The sequence below is a fragment of the Coptis chinensis genome, chromosome 6, assembly GCF_015680905.1.
Source record: "Coptis chinensis isolate HL-2020 chromosome 6, ASM1568090v1, whole genome shotgun sequence".
Lineage (NCBI taxonomy): Eukaryota > Viridiplantae > Streptophyta > Magnoliopsida > Ranunculales > Ranunculaceae > Coptis > Coptis chinensis.
The window spans coordinates 19,528,755-19,553,644 of NC_141461.1; the positions used below are offsets into that span (position 1 = coordinate 19,528,755).

General features: G+C 40.2%; 1 protein-coding gene and 1 long non-coding RNA gene across 2 annotated transcripts; both read left to right on the plus strand.

The window, feature by feature from the left end:
* Positions 1-6: 6 nt before the first annotated feature.
* On the plus strand, positions 7-24,385 carry LOC147491981 (uncharacterized). The gene is made up of 10 exons (XM_086567371.1): positions 7-45; positions 426-653; positions 781-1,272; positions 1,408-1,611; positions 1,684-1,776; positions 1,850-1,896; positions 2,067-2,358; positions 2,455-2,526; positions 2,617-2,667; positions 24,255-24,385. Exons 1-10 carry the CDS (start codon positions 7-9, stop codon positions 24,372-24,374), a joined length of 1,638 nt encoding a protein of 545 aa, XP_086423497.1. The 3' UTR covers positions 24,375-24,385.
* On the plus strand, positions 15,716-16,685 carry LOC147491982 (uncharacterized). Its single transcript, XR_015198201.1, has 3 exons — positions 15,716-15,838; positions 15,915-16,116; positions 16,502-16,685. It is a non-coding gene; the product is annotated as an uncharacterized LOC147491982 (long non-coding RNA).
* Positions 24,386-24,890: the final 505 nt, after the last annotated feature.

Here is a 24,890-nt window from a genome sequence, read left to right on the forward strand (position 1 = left end):
AAAAAAATGTGTACCTTAGAGAAGTCTAATTCTAAGAAGAATAAGGTAAGAACACCTATCTTCCTCTCCTTTTCTTCCTTATGCAACTGGCACCGAAGCCGTACATTAGTCCTAGTTAGTTTGGCACATGTCTGAGTCTCCATGAATAGCCGCTAACTAGTAGTTAGTGCTTCCCCAGATGCTGCTATATTCGCCGGCTTTCGTAAGTATGTATGAGACTCCTAGTATAGGTCTAACTTACCCTACCGGCCGGTGCCTTTAGGTAACTCTGTACCTGGTTATTTGCAGCACACACACACACTAGCATTCCCAATATATGTAGTTGCACTTTAATCTTAATATATAACTGCTGCCTTTCACCTAATTCATTCCCAAGTTTAAGGGTGTTTTATGTTAACCTTTATGTTATATTCTTTAAATTCCAGAGTATAAAGGGAGCAACAACTAAACGATCTAAGATGGGTAAAATGCCCATCCGAGATACTAACGACTCAGATTCCACTGATGGGGACTTTAGCAAGGAAGAAGATGCCCATGATTTCAATGAGGACGACGACATAGTCCCAAATTCTTACTCTCGTGGCAATAGAGAGAACCCTTCTTCAAATGAATCTCACAAATCAAAAAAGACGGGGGGTTCTACAAAGTCTAAGGTGTTGTTTAATTATGTTTTGCTTAACATTTTTGTTTATATATGTTAGATTTTTGTGTTTCCTTTGTTAAGTATTGTTTATAATTTTCATTAATCTTTTGTTTTCCTTTAATGGGGTTTTATCACAGAGTTTCAAAAAAGTTGTTAAAAGATCTAGGACAAAAAGGAATTCTTCTCACGACTTAAGTGATAAAGATCTTGACGATGAAGATTATTGTAATGACGAGGATGGAAGTAAGACTACTACCAACCGAGCCAAGTTTAAGGGGCCATTGACTGAAGAAGAGAGTGAAGGAGATTCTAGTGATGAAGGTGATGCTATCGACTCTGATGATGCTATCGACTCGGATGCAGAACTTGAAAGTAGTAATCCTTCTTCCAAAGAATCTCACCTATCAAGCAAGACGCTAAGAGGTTCTCGTAGATCCAAGGTAATGGCGACTGATAGTGGATCTAAGTTAGCGGTGACCTTTAATGCGAATGGGCAGCCTGTAGGAGAAAATTCAGAACAATTTTCTTCTCATTTGGGAAATATTGCATCTGAGATGGTGCCACTAACTTTTAGTGATTGGAGAGTAATCAAAAAAGGGTACAAAGATCTGTATTGGCAATCAGTCTTGGTAAGAACGATTTTTTTTTTTACTTTGCTTTTCAGTAAATATATATAGTTATTATGATGTTCTTATTATATATGTTTAATTTGTTGATGGTGGGGTTGTCAAAACATTTCACGTATTATTTCTTATTTCTTGTAGCAAAAATTTATCTTGGATGAAGGGCGCAGAACTTATGCCCTCCAACAAATTGGAAGGTTGTGGCGGGCGCATAAATCAAGATTGAGGGGAAAGATCAGAGTTTATAGAAAAAAGAAAAAGGACATTGCACGTCTCCAGCCTGAAGACTGTGATGATGCAGAATGGGAGATGTTTGTTAAACAAATGTCAAAGAGAAAGTTCATTGTGAGTTATTTTGGTGATACTTTGAATATACTCATATTGTGAAATGTGTTATTTAACTCTTTTGTATTGCAGCTGAAAAGTCAAAAGTTTCAAGAAATGAGGGAAAAGCAAGATCTCTCTCACACATGTAGTAGACAAGGCTATGCACGCCTAGAGTTCCAAATGGTAATTAACTATCAAATTTGTGCAACTTTGTTTTTGTGTATGTATCTTGATTGTGGATATTGTTATCATGTAGCAAAAAGAGAGTCCGAGTCCCTCGTCTATAACTAGAGTTGATGTTTGGTGCAAAGGACACACTAAGAAAAATGGCAAACCATCGAATAGTAGAGTTATGAACTAATGGTATGTTTAGTTATATTTTCTAACCAGGAAGTATAGCCATAAATATCATCAATTTTGTTGAGCTTCACTAATTTCTCTATTAACATACATATCAAATGTGATTGCTATAGGAAAAAAATAAAAGAAATTAGAAATGCGGCAAAGATCGATTCTCATAACCACTCAATACAAAATGATGCTCTTTCACAAGTACTTGGACCCGATCGTTATGGTCGTGTGAGAGGTAAAGGAGCAGGAGTAACTCCTTCAAAAGTAGGTGTGGTGTCACAAAACAAAGAGTTGGTCACCCAACTTCAGGAGAAGGTACTAACGGTTGAGAAGGATATGGCTCAAATGACCAATTTGGTGAATACTCAAAATGAACTTATAAGAAACTTAATTGCTTCTCTGAATATTCAAAAGGCAAGTGACAGATGTACAAGTATTGTACAATAGCTTATTTGATATTTGTTGTCTTGCTAGAGTACTTGAACTGACAATCTTAATATATTTTTCTAGGATGAAAGTCAGCAAGTTGTGACTGAGCAAGTGATACAGTCAACTATTGCTCCAATTACTTCACTTTCGCAGGTATTTTTTTTTAGAATCTCTAAAGCAAAGTACTGTAGATTCTTAATTAGTAGACTAACAACTAACCAATGGTTATGATTATTTGGTTAGGGTCAAGGCATAGGCAGTGGTAATCAGGGGATACAAACTACTCTTCCACAGGTAAAATATTTCTTTTTGCAAGCAAGGGTAACTAGCTTTTTGGCTTACTTGGTCCAGCGCAATTTTTTTTTTTTGTTAAAAAGGCCATTATGCAAAGAGGGTAAGATCGAGTTAGTGTGCTTAAGGTGTTGGTGAGATTATATTAGGTCTATATTTGGTAGCCTTTTTTTCAGTTTACGGCTACTTGTGTACCATTAGGGAACCTACCTCTGTAAAAACTTCTAGACTCACCAATACCTACTTCATATTTTTAATTGGATGTATAGCTCCCCGAGCTGCCAAGGAGAAAATTGCGTGTTTTTCTCTCGTTACCACTTCATCCTCGAACCTTTCGACATTGTGTCGATATTTCTCGGCCATTTTATTAAATCTTTCACAAGCTTATAACAAAATGAAAACCAATAGCAGCTAGCCCGTTAATCGCGGAGCCGAAAGTGAGATAGGGTCGGAGAAAGGCCAACGAGTGGCGGGTGTAATGAGTGACGAGGGCTGACGGAAGATGGGGAGCTTACATTAGGCAAAAATCTTTCCTTTCTCTCAATCGCTTCCTAAGTTAGTCGTGGTCTTTGGAAGGGGAGCTTAGCTAGATTTGAATTCTTTTCTCCTCACGTAACGGTGAAGGCACGAGTCACTCACTTGTTGTTTGGGGCAACAGAACGGGGGGCTTTCCCTTCGCCTTTGCCAAGGAACAAAAGTATCCGATACCCCTCGACACTCGGTGTTTTAGCCTAAAGATAATGCGGAGCCCTTTTTGGGATAGAAAAAAACTTTTGTAATTTCTTTTTCCGAAGGAATAGCCCTAGTCCGATGGTGAGGGACTCGGGCTTCTCGGACTTTGACTCCTACATCCGCTTTGTTCGATCTCTTGATTAGCTCTACTATATTCTCTTTTTTTTGCTGGTCTAATGTTAAATCAAATAGAGTACACTGAACACCAACCCAATCTCAACAAAAACAAGTACATCGTTTACCTTCCTTCCTCGGCCCTTGGTGCCATCGCTAACTTAATCGAGCCCGACCTTCGAACCTCCCATTCCTAATAATATAGCTGGTCAATCACTTCCGACCTCTTGATTGCCTCTGATGAAATAAAAATGGGGACGAACTCCGGACCGGGCTCCAAAAATAAACCAAACCTAGCCCAACCTACTTAAACAACCCCAAGCTTGGCCGGTCCGAAGGAAGAAGAAAGTAGACTAGACCTTGTAGAAGCGGATAGGAAAGGTAGCCTATAGACTCGCGACCACCAGCTCGGTTCAAACTCAACCCGTATTCCATGTGAGTCGAGTTGACTTCGATTAGACCAGACCAACCCAGAGAGGAACGTGACCACGAGGGCACCACCAGATGTTGTAGATGAACCTACTAAATAAGACGTTGAGTATATCATAGCTGACCGCACCATGGGCTATAATGTAAAAAAAACCTCAGAAATAACGAACGTCAAGTAGAAACGAACAAGGTCTACGGCACGATCACTATATCTTTTCTTTTTCTTTATTTCTCCTCTATGGAAAGAGGGGATGATACGTGGTATACCCGATCGGTGGTCAACGAGGCGTGCGTAAATTCCACATAGCTCCATGCATATGTTCTTTGGAGCTAGAACCCTGAACAGAATTATATCAATAGAATGAATGAAATGAAATAATGGTGAGCCTAGGGCTTAAACATGGCTCAAGAGTGTCTATACAAAGACCTTCTCTTCTTCACTCAAAGAGGCAATGCACTCTTAGAATGGTACTTTCTTCATAAAGAATGCATCTTTGGTTAGAAGTTATCTGGAATTTTCAAAGGAAATGCCACGCTCAGCGTGTGTGAGATCTGGGCGTTCTAATCGGGGGTCATGCCTATCCGGTGACCAATGCACCAACCGGGCCGATGTAATGGTGGCGAATACTGCTTTGTAAGCTAAGCGGTTCACCTTGTAGATGGAGGAGATATATAAAGTGTGCCGCGGCGTGATTCATAAGATTCTATAGTGGCACCGGTCTATTCTTTCACTTAGCCCCTCTCCCATGACTTTCGGACCAACCAACCTGGATCGCCGCAGAAAGTCTCTGCATTTTGGGAGCAGAGCATGCAAAATCGAAAGCAATGGATCTTAGAAGAATTCCACTTTGAAATCCGGCGACTCTTTCTATTTTTGCATCGCATTTGAGTTGTCTCCCCTCCTCTTCAATTGACACACTTGACGCAGATAGCTCCGGTGGCCCGGCCTGCCTCTATCGAGGCGGCAGCCCCACCTCCACCACAAAGATGGAGGAGCGGCTCCTTAATCCGCACTACAACCAATCAAAAATTTCTCCAAATCGATATATGATGCTAAACCGAGACCTAGATAGAGAGAGAGGGTCGCTCCTTTTGGTTGGCTCTTCAAGACAAAAGCACTCATAGGAATGGTACAAAGTGCTAATTCCCATGTTCCTTCTAGTCTCGCTTGGTTTCGAGAGCCCTCCCCGATGCGTAAGTCATCTTGGATTTTTGATTCCGTATGCCGGGAAAGTGCCTCACTTTTCTACATTAATTCTTAGAAAAATTCCTCGATCTCTATAAAACGTAATGAAAAGCCCGGGTGAAAGCGTAAACAAAAGGAGAGAGGAAAGTGGAAAGGGAAGAAGTCTAGTGCTAGTTCTTACTTAAACTTATTTTTCTAACTTCCATTTTTAGTGGTTTCTCTCTTATTTGATTGAAAAAGACAAAACTTCCCTTTCTTTCTCTTCTTTTCCCTTCTCGATGAATTTCAGCTATGACCAATGCCCCGCCTTAGCTGAATAGGCGAACAAAGCTACTTGAAAAAAGGCAAGGTGCACCGCACCCTTGGATTGAAATCGAATCTAATTTCGCTTTTGCCGTAGATATTTTTTAGAAAGATGAAAAATGAATATAATAATGAAAAAAAATATAGAATCTAAATAAAGGCGATACGCCGAAAGGGGGTGCACTACTTCTTCATTCGTGGGGGCTTGCCTCATTACTTCCCAATCGGGCGAGAGGTGCACCTAACCCACCTACCCACTCATCAATCACGGTGTTCAAATTGACTTGCACCGATAGACCCCTATTGTATTGGAATTAGGCCTTTGATCAAGGTCAACTAATCTCTTCAATGTTCAATTCTACTCTATGTTAGAACATTTCTCTTAATGCTATTTCGATCTAAGTGGTCCTATTTCGCGGTCCTCTACTATTCTATGTTCTTCCCGAAAGCGCCAATCCCCGTGGTTGTACGTGAGTGAAAGTATCTTATATTCACGGGATAAAGCTTTTCCTCCGCAGGCCTTGTGCAAGAAACTCTTTTACGGTGGTCGTCCCCGTTGTCGTGAAGTAGTCCCCGCCAAGCTTTCGGAAGAGGGTAGTCTTGTGCGTAGCATAGCATTTCTCCGGTCGAACCCGCCCAACCCAACTAAGAAGAACCGACCCCGACAGCATACACATCTTTTTCATTTTTTGGGAGGGTAATCGAGTAGTGGGTACCTCATAGGGACCCTCGACCTCGTGGGATAAAAAGCCACCCCGCCTACGCGAAAGCGGTTGGTTGCTCATGCCGTCGTCGGGAGCTCTTGGCGCGAGACCTTAGGATAAGTTGCTAAAACAAACGGGAGGGAGGATCGAATCGCTCAAGATAATTCAAGAAAGATCGCTGGCAGCAGTGGAGACATTTCTTTGGCCCCTTCAAAAGGAAATGTGGGCAGTGGTAGAGCCTAATCCCCTATTTCTATCTATTGATGAGACAACTATCTATTCGATCCATCGAAAGAAATCGAAATGTATCCGATTGAGTCTACATCGTGCGTAGAGCTTCCAACTTAGGTTTCATGTAGTTCCGCTGGCCAGCCCGCCTCTTTATCCATCGGTCCAATGTAATCGGGTTCATCTCATGGAGGAAAAAGCCAAAAGTTGTGTTGTTCTCCACCTCGACGCATTCCCTTTCCCCCCGCGCGCCCCACAGTAAAGAAAGAGCACGGAGCCCCAGCCCGACTTGTAGGTCCGCTTAACGAAATCAAGGAGTTGAGCCTCGGGCGAATCAAGTCACTTTCGAACCATACTTCCTACAAATAACACGGTCCAAATCCAAATGGAATGAACGCGAGTCGCTATAATCAATCCCCATCGGGGACCAAGTGGTAAGGCCATGATCTGCAGGGGAATGGATCACTCGCCTTCCATTGGGGACAAAAGTGCCTAACGACAACTCCAAACGCCACACATCCGCCCACCTACCTATAGTTTAGGTGGCACTAAATGAGATCCAAATTTTAAGGTCGAACCTCCCCGAGGCTTAGCTCTTCGCCTAGCAAAGAAGAAGAAAGAAAACAAGGAGATAAAACGCGAATACCATTATTATCTAGCCTGCTCTTCTTTATAGAACATATTCACCCTTCTTTTTAAACACTAGCAACTCGCTCTTTTCTCCAAAGATGAAAGTCGATATATTACTTAACCGGGCGGTTGTTTGGTTTCACATGACCCGCTTGATTACAACAAGAATCTAGCTTTGATTGCTTTCGCCATGAGTGTTTTCTTGGGTGAAGTTGTAACGCCTATTGGACAGGCCAATGACCAAGGCTTGCTCGAGAATGCCCATTGTTAATAAACATTAACATTATCTTGCTCATCGCGGAGTCCTGTGGTGAACCCATAAAAAGTGAGTGGATCGGCGACTAGCATGGTACAAGGAGATATTCGATGGAGAGGAAAACACAGCCTTCCTTAATTCCTCTTTTCGAGCCTCTTTTTCTTTCTAGGTCTTTTATTCTCTAAGGTAAGGCGTTGAAAGAAAGCCATCCCCGCTATACTTCCCGTAAGAAGTCTTCCGAATAAGTGACTAGCCCTCAATTCCTTTGGTCCTGGGGATTGATCCGCCACTTGGTTCTAAAGACAATCATCCATTATATAATATATGGATTCACCAATCGGATGCATTGCTTGACTCGAGTCATCCCTTTGCGGGCCCGAAGGCCCAAGAATGAGTGAAGGTTGCATTCGGCCGAGTCTTTTCAAACTATGATGCTTCGAGACCATACTCAACCAGTCACCCAAAATGACATTTTTGCCGCTTCATTGTCCGTGGGGACTTAGGTGAGGGTCTATTATGCCTCGCTTAAATACCCCCGACTTTTGATCTTCAAATTGATGTTTTTAAGGCATGGACACATACGTAATATCATGCTCTTTGTCCGCCAATGCATGCATGCACACCTTCATCAATGCTTAGTAATCGGGTTTTATTGTTGTTGGTTTTAATTGATGTCTTCACCGCTTTCATCGAAGTTAGAGAGTACTATTATGGATTGGCTTAGAAAAATGCCAAAACTTCCCAAGTCTTTCCCGCTTTTTACGGTAATGTATGTCATGTATACTGGTGTGTTTGTCAGATTATTTGCGGGCTACTTGTGATGTGTGATTTTGTGTGCACAAGATTATTTGCACCCGCGTAACCTTAAACATGAGGGGACATAGCAGGGATTTATTATACTTGGTTATTATACTCAATTTCTTTTGTTTGGGTAGGGTCGGTGGCATAGGGAGTAATGATGATCGTGGCATACTAACTACAACAACTTCTCTTCCATGTGTAAAATATTTCTTTTACAAGGGGGTAACTTTATGGCTTATTCAATGCTCATTTGTAATTAGACAAAGATCAAATGGTTGTTCCGCGATGTATTGTCGACGAATTAGAGTTTAAGAATATATGCTTGTGCCGCATGATCGCCAAGGCAAGCACCGACTCACTTGGCCCGATTTTGTCATAGTTAGAGTTGGATTTGAGCTTCAGACCTAGGCAAAGAAATTTAGTGCTTTGTGTCCGCCATCTAATGACTGCTTCATTGCATTTCATATCTGAGTTGTGAGTTATGTTTCAAGCGGGATTGTTCCAACCGAACTCCTACACTTATGCTTAATAAAATGCTAAGTTTTAAATAATGAATCACTATGTTGACTCGATTTCTAACAATGTTCTATTTGTCTTGAAACAAATGCTCTGAAGTCAGTGAGTAATAACCATACTAATAATTCATTACCATGTTTCCTACTTGTAAGCTTATTAGAATGTATACAACATTTTTTATAGTAAATTACCTACTTTTTGATTCTCAGACCGATTACCTAAATTCTTAGTTATTATATTTTGTCCTTCCTTTTTTTTGGGCCAAGCCAAGTCATGGGGCGACAAAGCTGTAAGTTGATGAATTGGATGGCTCCACATGATTTATTGCTAAAGGACATCGGGGAGACTAACGATCCTTTTAAACCGCATGGTATACCTCTTGGAGATAATGCCTCTAAAGTTTGGGTAGATGAAGCTGTGGTCAAAATCACGCCTTTGGAGAGAAATTCTGAATTGCAAACAATGGGAGATGCTAAAGGAACCGCACTGCATGGCCCATACAAAGACGGGCCATATTTTACATCGATGATCACCTCGAAGTAGGTCGGGATTAGGATGTTTATTTTGTCTAATTTTGTGAAACTTGAATCGCTTTAAGTCATTTTTGTCTTAAAGGCGTTTTCTTGATCGACAAGTGTTGAATGACCCCCAAATCATGTAAAACCCACTGGAGTCACCGGTGGTGAGCAAGTTGCCACAAACATTGTCTAACAAAATAAAAAGAATAGATACAAAATTCACAAACCCATTTTCAATCTCGTAAAAATATATAGCGAATTAGATTTGAAAAACACCTAATTATCACCGCCTGAAACATAATGGGAAAGAAAAGATCGATTAAATGAACACTAAGGTATGTTGTATCATGAAGGAACTATAATCATGGTATTGCATAAGGGACAAGTTTAATTCCGCGTATAGAATCAATCATATCTTGGCTCGATGATGACAAAGAATATGACTCATGATATACTCTTTTGCCTTGTTCTCTGTACTCTCCGGTACCCTCGATGATCATGTTGAATGCCTGGATAGCAAATAAGATGAGCACGGTATCCGGTCGTAAGTAACTTTAATATTAGCAAAGCAAAGCGTAACATTTAACGAGAAAAGATCTACTTGTATTACTACAAAGGTCAAAACCCCCATTCATCTTCAAAAAGAGAAACTATCCAACACAAAATAGAACCGGTAAGAAGCGACCACATTAAGCATCACTAACTAGATGGCTGCAAAAATAGTTTTGACATTCTTTGTAAATGATTTTGGTGAATGACATATCTGGAACACACCAAGTAAAACAAAGGTTAGAAGATGTCCAATTCATCGGCTTGGCCTAATTGTCACGAGATCATGGTATTATGCATCTTCAGGTCGACTAAACACCGGATATATATTGGTCACGCACCAGCGGTCGAGCTAGTATCACCATAAGTGGATGCAAAGTATCGAATGAAGTTTCTTTTGTTAATTCCTACATATATAATAAGTGTGATCCATCAACAAGAGGGTCTATCACCCGAAGTGAAGTTGTCGATTCCTTGAAGGAAATATCTCCAGTGCGTTGATGTCAAACAGGATGCACTGCCGATCATCAAAAATGAAAGTGTCTAAAATTCATCAAACTACATGCCCTAGTTATCAAAGGGCCTAAATGACACCATGGTAGCATAATTTAAGCCGACTTATCGAAATTAATTCAAATACCTTCATGTATTGCTTTCAAGTAGTTCTCCATCCACGATTTCCAAATATACTGGTGGCATTATACAACCTCCCACCACATTGTTCGGTATAGATCCACCAACTATAGTGATCCCTTTATTATGTGCAACTTCCGATAGCATCTTGAATGATGGTGATACATTTTTGTCCCTAAAATCCTCAAGTAAAATTTAAGAAATTATCACTTGCATAAGGACAGTTCACTGGGCCCACATTTCCTCGTGATTTTAAACTCCCACATGAAGCAATGATGTAGAAAACTACCATGCATATGTAAATACTAAATACTCTTGTGAATCACACATTAGTTTCTTTGCTTGGTATTTGGAAGAGATATGCCTACCGTTAATCGACTCTCGTAGAACCGTTGGGTACCCATTGAGATTGCCCGATAGATGGTGGGATTATACCCAGCCGGACATAATGTGTTGGGAACTTCCTACTGACGCGGAATCCGTCGAGTATTCTTTATGGCCTCGGTCGGGTAAACTCATTTTTGGTAGTGTGGGGTGTTTGTACGTTATGTTGAATCATTTGTAATTAGTGAATTATGAATTGGGGTTATGTAATTTTATGCCAAAATTATTAGTAATTAGATAACATTTGAAACATGCATAATTAAACTAGTTTATATTTTTTTTTCTTGAGAAAAGGAATAGAAAAATTTCATCATTTGGTGGGTAATGCGCATGTTTATTGCTTCGTCTCTATTGCCAATAATTTATAGCCTATATGAATGATTTCTTGAATTTCAATTTTTTCAGTTTTTGATTGTAGCTTTCTTTTTATTTTGGTTGTGTACTAATAACTAGTACTATTGGTGGTTCATGTTTACTTAATCTATGGTTCAATTGTTCTTTGGTTCAAGTTTTGATCGTTGATTTATGTGATAATGTGTTCTAGTTTCAGCAATGTAGTTTAGCGTGCTGATGTAGGTGTAGGTTAAATAACTATGGAAGTGGTTTAGCGACTTAACTCTTTTGCTTATGTTAGATCAGATTTGAAGTTAGGAAGTGGTAGCATAATGATGGATAAAGCTTGGGTCCATTAAGCAGAGGTTCAAAAAGAAGTCCTTATATTGCCTTTCATAAAATTTGACATATATTTACCACATTTAGTAATTTCTTTTTTGTTTTTCTTCTTTTTTGTTTGGTTTTGTTTTGTTTTGTTTTTTTTTTTATAGAAATGAAGTAGAGTATAGAAAAGCGGCTGAGAACTTTGTGGAACTTGCTAAAACTAGAACTGGAGAAAAGAAATTGAGATGTCCTTGCAAAGTATGTCAGAATTTTCGCCGTGGAGATGATAACAAGGTCATCGAACACTTGGTGATAAATGGTATGGATATGACGCGTATACTACTTGGTTTTGGCACGGGAGCCACTAGATGCGGCAATCTGGTATAGAAACCACGAGACACATGAATTATGTGAAGTCGCATTTGAGCATGACGATGCTTTCGAACCAGGGGATTATCAAGAAAGAATGGGTGCAGAGTTTGAAGAGTTCTTTGAAAATGCTGAACTCCCTCTATATCCAAAGTTGCACCAAATACACAAAGTTGGCGACAACAGTTGTCTTGTACAAGCTTAAAGTTACGCATGGTGTTTTGAGATAGTTTTTGATGGGCTTCTAAGGGTATTGCAAGATATGTTACCCGGTGGGAACACCATTCGACTCCTCATACTCGGCGGACTTCGTTAATCAAAGAGTTTCAACTTCAAGAGAAAAAGATACACGCTTGTGTTAACGATTGTTATCTTTTAGGGATGAGAAAATTGATGAGTGTCCAAAATGCAATTCTTAGCGATGGTTTGTGGATGAGAAGACCAATGAGATTAAGGTGTTCCCGCAAAGGTGTTAAGGTATTTTCCTATAATACCAAGGTTTAAAAGAATGTTTCAATTGCCAAAGATGGCTGAACATTTAAGGTGGCATCACAACAACAAGAGTACAGATGGTAACATGCGACACCCAGTAGATTCTGAGGCATGGCAAGAAGTTGACAAGAAATGGCCATTGTTCTCAGCAGAGCCACACAACCTTAGACTTGGTCTTGCTACTGATGGAGTTAACCCATTTAGTAATCTTAGTTCAATGCATAGTTGCTGGCCAGTCATGTTGTGTACATACAATCTCCCGCCATGGCTATGCATGAGAAAGGAACATTTGATGCTAGCATTACTGATTCCGGAAAAAAGCAACACGGAAATGAAATCAACGTATATCTACAACCACTTATCGATGATTTAATGGAGTTGTGGAATAAAGGAGTGGAGGTTTATGATGCATTTACTAAGACTATCTTCAACCTAAAGGCAGTACTAATGTGGACTGTGAATGATTTTCCCACCCTTGGGAACTTAGCCGGTTGCACAACAAAGGGTAAAACTGCATGCCCTACTTGTGGTGTTAATACAAATTCAATGTGGTTGCCCTTTAGTGGTAAAACAGTTTACATGGATCATAGATGTTTCCTCTCGCCAAATCACTCATTTCGAAAGAAAAGAAGATGGTTCAATGGAAAGCATGAATATCGGGAGAAACCTAAAGTTATGTCTGGTTCAGAAATTAAGGTTGTGGTGGACAAAATAGAAAATGACTTTGGAAAAGATGAAAACAAAACGAAGAAGAGGAAGAGGGAAGAACATGTTCTAATGTGGAAGAAGAGGTCAATATTTTTTGATTTGCCTTATTGGGAGGTAATGTTTTATACTTTCCACATATATATATATATATATTTTGAAGTAATTATCTAGAAGCCTAGGTTGACCACTCTGAACTCTATGCCCTAAGATGTCTATAACAACTCTGTCACTACATACTATCCATGCTTGTGCTGAAAATATAGAATGTACCATTGTAGAATTGTACTTGTCAATTAAATTAAGTGTTCAAACCTCTACTCCATACTACCCGAGGTTGAACCAAACCCAAGTATGCTCTAGTTATGTGCCAGGGCAAGATATTTTTAACAAGACCCCCGCTGAATTACTAAAGGCCTTAGGAGTTTTAAATAATTTTAAGACACATTGTGACATTTGTTTGATACTATTTAGGTGGAATCGACTCGACTAGTGTGGAAATAGTCTAAGGGGAGTAAAGGGCCACAGTGCTACTACTGATAATGATTCAGTTCACTAAAATGAACCGATATTTTGGCCTAACTAGAAATGTATGACCTTATGACACTTGCATTATCATGCCCCCATTGCACCTCTAGAGTGCTTGCATGCCCCCATACTCAGTGGTCCTCCACCCTCTTAGATACCCTAGGTAAGCCAACTTTATTTTTTTTGAGCAATATTAATTTTTTTCGAATTTTTCAGTATAATCCTTTGCGTCACAATGTGGACGTAATGCACCAAGAGAAAAATGTGTGCGAAAGCATTATTGCCACATTATTTAATGTGAAGAACAAATCAAAGGACCATCTTAAGTCTCGCCAAGATTTGCAACAGTTGGGAATTAGGCATGAATTGCATCCAGAAGTTCGTGGCAACAGAACTTATCTTCCACCGGCACCACACACACTATCGAAAGTTGAAAAAAGGATTTTTTGCAAGAGATTACAAGATTTAAAGCTACCTGATGGCTATAGCTCAAATATCGGGAGGGTTATATCAGGGGATGAGTTCAAGATTTCAGATCTCAAGTCCCATGATTTCCATGTTTTAATGCAACAATTTTTGTGCATTTGCGTTAAGGGGCTTCTTCGAAAGGACCGAGGACTGCAATTTTTCACTTATGTGCCTTTTACAATGAATTATGCAAAAAGTCGTTAATCTGGAGAGACTAAAAAGCTCGAGAGAGACGTTGCAGAGACTTTGTGCATGTTAGAAAGGTTCTTCCCTCCATCCTTCTTTGATATTATGATCCATTTAACAATTCATTTAGCATGAGAAGCACGGCTTGGTGGACCAGTTCATTTGCGTTGGATGTATGCTTTTGAAAGGTGAATTTATACTCATTCATAAAACGTTAATGATTATATTCCACTACTTGTTTCTTATTTACTATTGATGTTATTTCTTGTCTTTAGATACATGAAAGAGTTGAAAGGATATGTCAGAAACTTTGCAAGACCTCGAGGGTTCCATTGCAAAGTGCTATCTTTCTTGAGGAAGAGGGCATGAGATTTTGTAGTGAATTTATGAAACAAACCGTTGAGATAAGTACTCGTCGAAGTAAAAATGATAGTTTTGCAAGTGATGCAATACTTGATGGTAGGCCGAATTCTAGAGGAGTTTCGATTAGATTAAGTAAAGAAAGGTTACATGCTGCCCATCTATATGTGTTGTTCAATACAGCTGTAGTAGAGCCATATTTTGAGTGAGTATGGTAATAATTATTGAAATTTAGAGTTTTGAAAAGACGTACCTTAATTTTCTTTTACCATTTTTCTTTGGTTAGAAAGCATATGGATGAGCTACGGAAGCAAAACAAACAACTCTCAAGAAATGGAAATTTGTTGTGGAAGAGACATGTAGAAAAGTTTTCTCGAATGGCTCACGGAGAAGGTTCAATTGTGACTTTTGTGTATTTGCTTTTACCCCTTTTACATATGTAGATAATAATCGTGATACTTATGTATGAATTTGGACAGATTGTAGAGGACACTAGTGAGAATATATCCGAGACATTAAAGTGGATTGCCAATGGACCGAGGAAGTTAGCAATGTCGTATTCTTCATTTATTGTCAAAGGTCAACGCGTTACCACAAGAAAAGTGCCGGTGAAGTCCAACCAAAATAGTGGTGTTTCACTTGAGTCAACAACTATGTGTAGATCTAGTTCAAAGGACGTAAAACCAAGTCATGAACAATGTTTCTTACTATGGGGTCATCAAAGATATAATTTTGCTCGACTACATTGGCTTCCAAGTGCCTCATTTTTTTTTTTTGTGATTGGGCAAATGTAGGAAATGGTGTCAAGGTGGAAGATGGATTTACTTTGGTTAACCTCCATCAAGGACAACGCCAGGTTCGAAAAAGAACCATTCATTTTAGCATCACAAGCTTAAAGCAGTCTTTTATTCAAGGGACAACAATGATTCCAATTGGTATGTTGTATTACAATCCCCACCAAGAGGGCGCCATGACTTGGATATGTATGAGGAGAATGTCGATATATTCTCAGGACCACTAGATGTTTTGAGAATTGACAAGAACATTGATGATGAAGATGGTAGCTATGTTAGAAAGGACTGTGAGGGAGACTATGTGTAGTGCATGTACTTTCGGCAATTTAGTAAAACATTTTTTGTATTAATATTTTCGGCTATGAGTTCTGGTTGTTTAGTTATGGTAGTTTTTCCTATTAATATTAGTATTTGATTTGTTTGGCACTTCGGTTGTTTGTTCATCTTAGTATGAGTATTGGTTGTTTGTTTTTATTAATATTTGTTGTGATTTGTTTTTGGTACTCTCTCCTGTCTTGTTCATATCAATTTTGTGTCTTGATGTTTTCTGCCACATTATGCATCGTTGACATTTCAGGATTTTGACAAGGACGTAAAGACACTTCACTTCAAACAAAATGTCGAAAGCGGAGGTAAGACTTTTTGTTGATAATGTTTGTGTATACACATGTTTCTCATTTAACAGAATTTTTGTTGGCATGTTGACAGAGTTCAAAACAAGCTAAGAAAAGGAAACTTAATGAAAGACTAGCTATTGTAGCTGCTCTTAGGAATACATCAAATCTTTGGGATACGCATATCAAATAGAAGTGATGGTAGTCTACCACACTCAGCCTCTCAAGCCAATGAGTCCCACTTGTCAAAGAAAAAATTGTGTACCTTAGAGAAGTCTAATTCTAAGAAGAATAAGGTAAGAACACCTATCTTCCTCTCCTTTTCTTCCTTATGCAACTGGGCACTGAAGCCGTACTAGTCCTAGTTAGTTTGGCACATGTCTGAGTCTCCATGAATAGCCGCTAACTAGTAGTTAGTGCTTCCCCAGATGCTGCTATATTCGCCGGCTTTCGTAAGTATGTATGAGACTCCTAGTATAGGTCTAACTTACCCTACCGGCCGGTGCCTTTAGGTAACTCTGTACCTGGTTATTTGCAGCACACACACACACTAGCATTCCCAATATATGTAGTTGCACTTTAATCTTAATATATAACCTTTATGTTATATGTTAACCTAATTCATTCCCAAGTTTAAGGGTGTTTTATGTTAACCTTTATGTTATATTCTTTAAATTCCAGAGTATAAAGGGAGCAACAACTAAACGATCTAAGATGGGTAAAATGCCCATCCGAGATACTAACGACTCAGATTCCACTGATGGGGACTTTAGCAAGGAAGAAGATGCCCATGATTTCAATGAGGACGACGACATAGTCCCAAATTCTTACTCGTGGCAATAGAGAGAACCCTTCTTCAAATGAATCTCACAAATCAAAAAAGCGGGGGTTCCGCAAAGTCTAAGGTGTTGTTTAATTATGTTTTGCTTAACATTTTGTTTATATATGTTAGATTTTTGTGTTTCCTTTGTTAAGTATTGTTTATAATTTTCATTAATCTTTTGTTTTCCTTTAATGGGGTTTTATCACAGAGTTTCAAAAAGTTGTTAAAAGATCTAGGACAAAAAGGAATTCTTCTCCGCGACTTAAGTGATAAAGATCTTGACGATGAAGATTATTGTAATGACGAGGATGGAAGTAAGACTACTACCAACCGAGCCAAGTTTAAGGGGCCATTGATGAAGAAAGAGAGTGAAGGAGATTCTAGTGATGAAGGTGATGCTATCGACTCGATGATGCTATCGACTCGGATGCAGAACTTGAAAGTAGTAATCCTTCTTCCAAAGAATCTCACCTATCAAGCAAGACGCTAAGAGGTTCTCCTAGATCCAAGGTAATGGCGACCGATAGTGGATCTAAGTTAGCGGTGACCTTTAATCTTTTGAATGGGCAGCTGACTGTAGGAAAATTCAGAACAATTTTCTTCTCATTTGGGAAATATTGCATCTGAGATGGTGCCACTAACTTTTAGTGATTGGAGAGTAATCAAAAAAGGGTACAAAGATCTGTATTGGCAATCAGTCTTGGTAAGAACGATTTTTTTTTTTTACTTTGCTTTTCAGTAAATATATATAGTTATTATGATGTTCTTATTATATATGTTTAATTTGTTGATGGTGGGGTTGTCAAAACATTTCACGTATTATTTCTTATTTCTTGTAGCAAAAATTTATCTTGGATGAAGGGCTAGAACTTATGCCCTCAACAAATTGGAAGGTTGTGGGCGATAAATCAAGATTGAGGGGAAAGATCGAGTTTATAGAAAAAAAAAAAAGGACATTGCACGTCTCCAGCCTGAAGACTGTGATGATGCAGAATGGGAGATGTTTGTTAAACAAATGTCAAAGAGAAAGTTCATTGTGAGTTATTTTGGTGATACTTTGAATATACTCATATTGTGAAATGTGTTATTTAACTCTTTTGTATTGCAGCTGAAAAGTCAAAAGTTTCAAGAAATGAGGGAAAAGCAAGATCTCTCTCACACATGTAGTAGACAAGGCTATGCACGCCTAGAGTTCCAAATGGTAATTAACTATCAAATTTGTGCAACTTTGTTTTTGTGTATGTATCTTGATTGTGGATATTGTTATCATGTAGCAAAAAGAGAGTCCGAGTCCCTCGTCTATAACTAGAGTTGATGTTTGGTGCAAAGGACACACTAAGAAAAATGGCAAACCATCAGATAGTAGAGTTGCGGAACGAATGGTATGTTTAGTTATATTTTCTAACCAGAAGTATAGCCATAAATATCATCAATTTTGTTGAGCTTCACTAATTTCTCTATTAACATACATATCAAATGTGATTGCTATAGGAAAAAATAAAAGAAATTAGAAATGCGGCAGCATCAGATTCTCATAACCACTCAATACAAAATGATGCTCTTTCACAAGTACTTGACCTCGATCGTTATGGTCGCGGTGAGAGGTAAAAGGAGCAGGAGTAACTCCTTCAAAAGTAGGTGTGGTGTCACAAAACAAAGAGTTGGTCACCCAACTCAGGAGGAGAAGGTACTAACGGTTGAGAAGGATATGGCTCAAATGACCAATTTGGTGAATACTCAAAATGAACTTATAAGAAACTTAATTGCTTCTCTGAATATTCAAAAGGCAAGTGACAGGATGTACAAGTATTGTACAATAGCTTATTTGATATTTGTTGTCTTGCTAGAGTACTTGGTGACAATCTTAATATATTTTTCTAGGATGAAAGTCGCAAGTTGTGGTGAGCAAGTGATCTGATCAACTATTGCTCCAATTACTTCACTTTCGCGGGGTATTTTTTTAGAATCTCTAAAGCAAAGTAATGTAGATTCTTAATTAGTAGACTAACAACTAACCAATGGTTATGATTATTTGGTTAGGGTCAAGGCATAGGCAAAGGGTGTCGGGGGATACAAACTACTCTTCCACGGGTAAAATATTTCTTTTTGCAAGCAAGGGTAACTAGCTTTTGGCTTACTTGGTCCGGGCGCCGAATTTTTTGAGTTAAAAAGGCCATTATGCATTTAGGGTAAGAAGATCGAGTTAGTGTGCTTAAGGTGTTGGTGAGATTATATTAGGTCTATATTTGGTAGCCTTTTTCAGTTTACGGCTACTTGTGTACCATTAGGGAACCTACCTCTGTAAAAACTTCTAGACTCACCAATACCTACTTCATATTTTTAATTGGATGTATAGCTCCTGAGCTGCCAAGGAGAAAATTGCAGTGTTTTCTCTGTTACCACTTCAGTCCTGAACCTTTCGATTGTGTCTGATATTTCTCTGGCCATTTTTATTAAATCTTTCACAAGCTTATAACAAAATGAAAACCAATAGCAGCTAGCCCGTTAATGCGGGCGAAAGTGAGATAGGGTTGGAGAAGGGCCAACGAAAGTGGCGGGTGTAATGAGACGAGGCGACGGAAGATGGGGAGCTTACATTAGGCAAAAATCTTTCCTTTCTCTGAATCGTTCCTAAGTTAGTCGTCTTTGGAAGGGGCGCAGCTAGATTTGAATTCTTTTTCTCCTCACGTAACAAGGTGAAGGCACGAGTCACTCACTTGTTGTTTGGGGCAACAGAACGGCTGGGGCTTTCCCTTCGCCTTTGCCAAGGAACAAAAAGTATCCAGATACCCCTGACACTCGGTGTTTTTTAGCCTAAAGATACGCCTTCTGGAGCCCTTTTTGGGATAGAAAAAACTTTTGTAATTTCTTTTTCCGAGGAATAGCCCTAGTCTGATGGTGAGGGGACTCAGGCTTCTCGGACTTTGACTCCTACATCTGCTTTGTTCGATCTCTTCAGTTAGCTCTACTATATTCTCTTTTTTTTTTGCTGGTCTAATGTTAAATCAAATAGAGTACACTGAACACCAACCCAATCTCAACAAAAACAAGTACACCGCGTTTACCTTCCTTCCTCGCCCTTGGTGCCATCGCTAACTAATCGAGCCCCGACCTTGAACCTCCCATTCCTAATAATATAGCTGGTCAATCACTTCCGGCCTCTTGATTGCCTCTCTGAAATAAAAATGGGGCCGAACTCCGGACCGGGCTCAAAAATAAACCAAACCTAGCCCAACCTACTTAAACAACCCACAAGCTTGGCCCGTCCGAAGGAAGAAGAAAGTAGACTAGACCTTGTAGAGAAGCGGATAGGAAAGGTAGCCTATAGACTCAAGCGACCATTTCGGTTCAAACTCAGCCCGTATTCCATGTGAGTCGGGTTGACTTCGATTAGACCCGGACCAACCCGAGAGGAACGTGACCACGAGGGCACCACCGGATGTTGTAGATGAACCTACTAAATAAGGCGTTGAGTATATCATAGCCGACCGCACCATGGGCTATAATGTAAAAAAACCTCGAAATAACGAGCGTCAAGTAGAAACGAACAAGGTCTACGGCACGATCACTATATCTTTTCTTTTTTCTTTATTTCTCCTCTATGGAAAGAGGGGATGATACGTGGTATACCCGATCGGGTGGTCAAGCAGAGGCGTCGTGTAAGTCGACATAGCTCCATGCATATGTTCTTTGGAGCTAGAACCGACGGAACAGAATTATATCAATAGAATGAATGAAATGAAATAATGGTGAGCCTAGGGCTAACGAACATGGCTCAAGAGTGTCTATACAAAGACCTTCTCTTCTTCACTCAAAGAGGCAATGCACTCTTAGAATGGTACTTTCTTCATAAAGAATGCATCTTTGGTTAGAAGTTATCACGGAATTTTTCAAAGGAAATGCCGCGCTCCGCGTGTGTGACGAGATCTGGGGCGTTCTAATCGGAAGGGTCATGCCTATCTGGTGACCAATGCACCAACCGACCCGATTGTGGTGGCGAAATACTGTATCTTTGTAAGCTAAGCGGTTCACCTTGTAGATGGAGGAGATATATAAAGTGTGCCGTGCGTGATTCATAAGATTCTATAGTGGCACGGTCTATTCTTTCACTTAGCCCGCCTCTCCCATGACTTTCCGGACCAACCAAACTGGATCGCCCGCGTGGTCTCTCGCATTTTGGGAGCGAGCATGCAAAATCGAGCAATGGATCTTAGAAGAATTCCACTTTGAGCGCACGACTCTTTCTATTTTTGCGGCATTTGAGTTGTCTCCCCTCCTCTTTCAATTGACACACTTGACGCAGATAGCTCCGGTGGCCCGGCTTACGCCTCTATCGAGGCGGCAGCCCCCACCTCCACCCACAAAGGCATGGAGGAGCAGCTCCTTAATCCGCACTACAACCAATCAAAAATTTCTCCAGATCGATATATGATGCTAAACCGAGACCTAGATAGAGAGAGAGGGCTGCTCCTTTTTGGTTGGCTCTTCAAGACAAAAGCACTCATAGGAATGGTACAGTGCTAATTCCCATGTTCCTTCTAGTCTCGTTTGGTTTCGAGAGCCCTCCCCGATGCAGAAGTCATCTTGGATTTTTTTGATTCCGTATGCCGGGGAAAGTGCCTCACTTTTCTACATTAATTCTTAGAAAAAATTCCTCGATCTCTATAAAAGCGGAATGAAAAGCCGGGTGAAAGCGAGTAAAACAAAAGGAGAGAGGAAAGTGGAAAGGGGAAGAAGTCTAGTGCTAGTTCTTACTTAAACTTATTTTTCTAACTTCCATTTTTAGTGGTTTCTCTCTTATTTGGATTGAAAAAGACAAAACTTCCCTTTCTTTTTCTTCTTTTTTCCTTCGATTGAATTTCAGCTATGACCAATGCCCCCTTAGCTGAATAGGTAACAAAGCTACTTGAAAAAAGGCAAGGTGCTTGCACCTTGGATTGAAATCGGCAATTTCGTTTTTGCCGAGATATTTTTTTTAGAAAGATGAAAAATGAATATAATAATGAAAAAAATATAGAATCTAAATAAAGATATATCTGGCGGGAAGGGGTGCACTACTTCTTCATTCAGGGGGCTTGCCTCATTACTTCCCACTGGGCGAGAGGTGCACCTAACCCACCTACCCACTCATCAATCACGGTGTTCAGCTGACTTGCACTGATAGACCCCTATTGTATTGGAATTAGGCGCCCTTTGACTGTTGTCAACTAATCTCTTCAATGTTCAATTCTACTCTATGTTAGAACATTTCTCTTAATGCTATTTCGATCTAAGTGGTCCTATTTCGTGTCCTCTACTATTCTATGTTCTTCCCGAAAGCGTGCCAATCCCTGTGTTGTACGGAGCTGAGTATCTTATATTCGCTGGGATAAAGCTTTTCCTCTGCAGGGGCCTTGTGCAGTAAACCCCCTACGGTGGTCGTCCGTTGTCGTAAAGTAGTCCCTAAGCTTTTCGGAAGAGGGGTAGTCTTGTGCGTAAGCATAGCATTTCTGGTCGAACCTGCCCAACCCAACTAAGAAGAACCGAACCTGACAGACACATCTTTTTCATTTTGGGAGGGTACTCCGAGTAGTGGGTACCTCGTAGGACCTCGACCTCGTAGGACAAAAAAGCCACCCCGCCACAGCAAGCGGGTTGGTTGCTCTGTCGTCGCCGGGAGCTCTTGGCGAGGAGACCTTAGGATAAGTTGCTAAAACAAAGCGGGGAGGGAGGATCGACCCGTTCAAGATTATAATTCGAAGAAAGCGTTGGCGGCGAGGTGGAGACATTTCTTTGGCCCCTTCAAAAGGAAATGTGGGCAGGGTAGAGCCTAATCCCTATTTCTATCTATTGATGAGACAACTATCTATTGCGGATCCATCGAGAAAAGAAATCGAAATGTATCGATTGAGTCTACATCGTCGTGCGAGAGCCCAACTTAGGTTTCATGTAGTTCCGTCGAGGGGCGGCCCAGTTTCTCTTATCCATCGGTCCAATGTCTTGGGTTCATCTCATGGAGGGAAAAGCCAAAAGTTGTGTTGTTCTCCACCTCGGCGCATTCCCCTTCTCTCCCGCAACGCCCCCACGAAAGAAAGAAAGACGGAGCCCCACCCGACTTGTAGGTCCGCTTAACGTAAATCAAGGAGTTGAGCCGAATCGGCGAACCGAAGTCACTTTCGAACCATACTTCCTACAGACTAACACGTGTCCATCCAAAGCGGGAATGAGCGTGAGCTGCTATAATGAATCCCCCCGGGCCATCGGGGACCAAGTGGTAAGGCCATGATCTGCAGGGGAATGGATCACTCAGTCTTCCATTGGGGACAGGTGCACGAACGACAACTCCAAACGTCACACATCCGCCGCCTACCTACAGTTTAGGTGGCACCAGCGAGATCCAGCTAAGGTCAGGAACCTCCTGAGGCTTAGCTCTTCGTCTAGCATCAAGAAAGAAAAACAAGGAGATAAAAACGAATACCATTATTATCTAGCCTGCTCTTCTCTTATAGAACATATTCACCCTTCTTTTAAACACTAGCAACTCGTTCTTCTCCAGCATGAAAGTCGATATATTACGACCAGCGCGGTTGTTTGGTTTCACATGACCAGTTGATTACAACAAGAATCTAGCTTGGATTGCTTTCTGGCCATGAGTGTTTTCTTGGGTGAAGTTTAACGCTTCTATTGGACAGGCCAATGACCAAGGCTTGCTCTGAGAATGCCCATTGTTAATAAACATTAACATTATCTTGCTCATCGTGAGTCCCAGGGTGAACCCATAAAGTGAGTGGATCGGCGACTAGCATGGTACGAGGAGATATTCAGATGGAGAGGAAAACACAGCTTCCTTAATTCCTCTTTCGAGCTTCCTTTTCTTTCTCTAGGTCTTTTATTCTCTAAGGTAAGGGCAGTGAAAGAAAGCCATCTGCTATACTTCCTGTAAGAAGTCTTCTGGAATAAGTGACTAGCCCTGAATTCCTTTGGTCCTTAGATTGATCCGCCACTTGGTTCTAAAGACAATCATCCATTATATAATATATGGATTCACCACTGGACGCATTGCTTGACTGGAGTCATCCCTAAGGGCCCGAAGGCCCAAGAATGAGTGAAGGTTGCATTCGCTGAGCCTTTTCAAACTATGATGCTTCGAGACCATACTCAACCAGGTCACCCAAAATGACATTTTTGCTGCGGCTTCATTGTCTGTGGGGGACTTAGGTGAGGGTCTGTTATGCTCAGTTAAATACCCCCGACTTTTGATCTTCAGCTTGATGTTTTTAAGGCATGGACACATACAGAATATCATGCTCTTTGTGCCAATGCATGCATGCACACCTTCATCAATGCTTAGTAATCTTGGTTTTATTGTTGTTGGTTTTAATTGGATGTCTTCACCTGCTGCGCATCGAAGTTAGAGAGTACTATTATGGATTGGCTTAGAAAAATGCTAAAACTTCCCAAGTCTTTCCTGTTTTCTGGTCATGTATGGCTGGGGTGTGTTGCAAGGGGCTACTTGTGACGCCATTTTGTGTGCACAAGATTATTTGCACCTGCAGAACCTTAAACATGAGGGGACATAGCAGGGATTTATTATACTTGGTTATTATACTGAATTTCTTTTTGTTTGGGTAGGGTCGAGGCATAGGGAGTAATGATGATCAGGGTATACGAACTACAACAACTTCTCTTCCACAGGTAAAATATTTCTTTTTACAAGGGGTAACTTATGGCTTATTCAATGCTCATTTGTAATTAGACAGTATCAAATGGTTGTTCTACATGTATTGTTGACGTAATTAGAGTTTAAGAATATATGCTTTGTGCTGCATCCTTTCAAGGCAGCTATTAATCGGACCTGACTTGGCTCGATTTTGTCATAGTTAGAGTTGGATTTGAGCTTCAGTGACCTAGGCAGTAAATTTAGTGCTTTGTGTCTGCTATCTAATGACTGTTTCATTGCATTTTGATATCTGAGTTGTGAGTTATGTTTCGAAGTGGATTGTTCCAACTGAACTTCCTACACTTATGCTTAATAAAATGCGAAGTTTTAAATAATGAATCACTATGTTGACTGATTTCGAACAATGTTCTATTTGTCTTGAAACAAATGCTCGGAAGTCAGGTGAGTAATAACCATACTAATAATTCATTACCATGTTTCCTACTTGTAAGCTTATTAGAATGTATACAACATTTTTTTATAGTAACTACCTACTTTTGATTCTGTACTGATTACCTAAATTCTTAGTTATTATATTTGTGGCTTCT

Bases quoted from the DNA above. Each gene is read 5' to 3' on its own strand.
- LOC147491981 (XM_086567371.1), top strand. From the start codon at position 7: ATGTGTACCTTAGAGAAGTCTAATTCTAAGAAGAATAAG. The intron at 1,777-1,849 runs GTAATTAACTAT...GTTATCATGTAG, and splicing joins CACGCCTAGAGTTCCAAATG to CAAAAAGAGAGTCCGAGTCC. The intron at 2,527-2,616 runs GTATTTTTTTTT...TTATTTGGTTAG, and splicing joins CAATTACTTCACTTTCGCAG to GGTCAAGGCATAGGCAGTGG.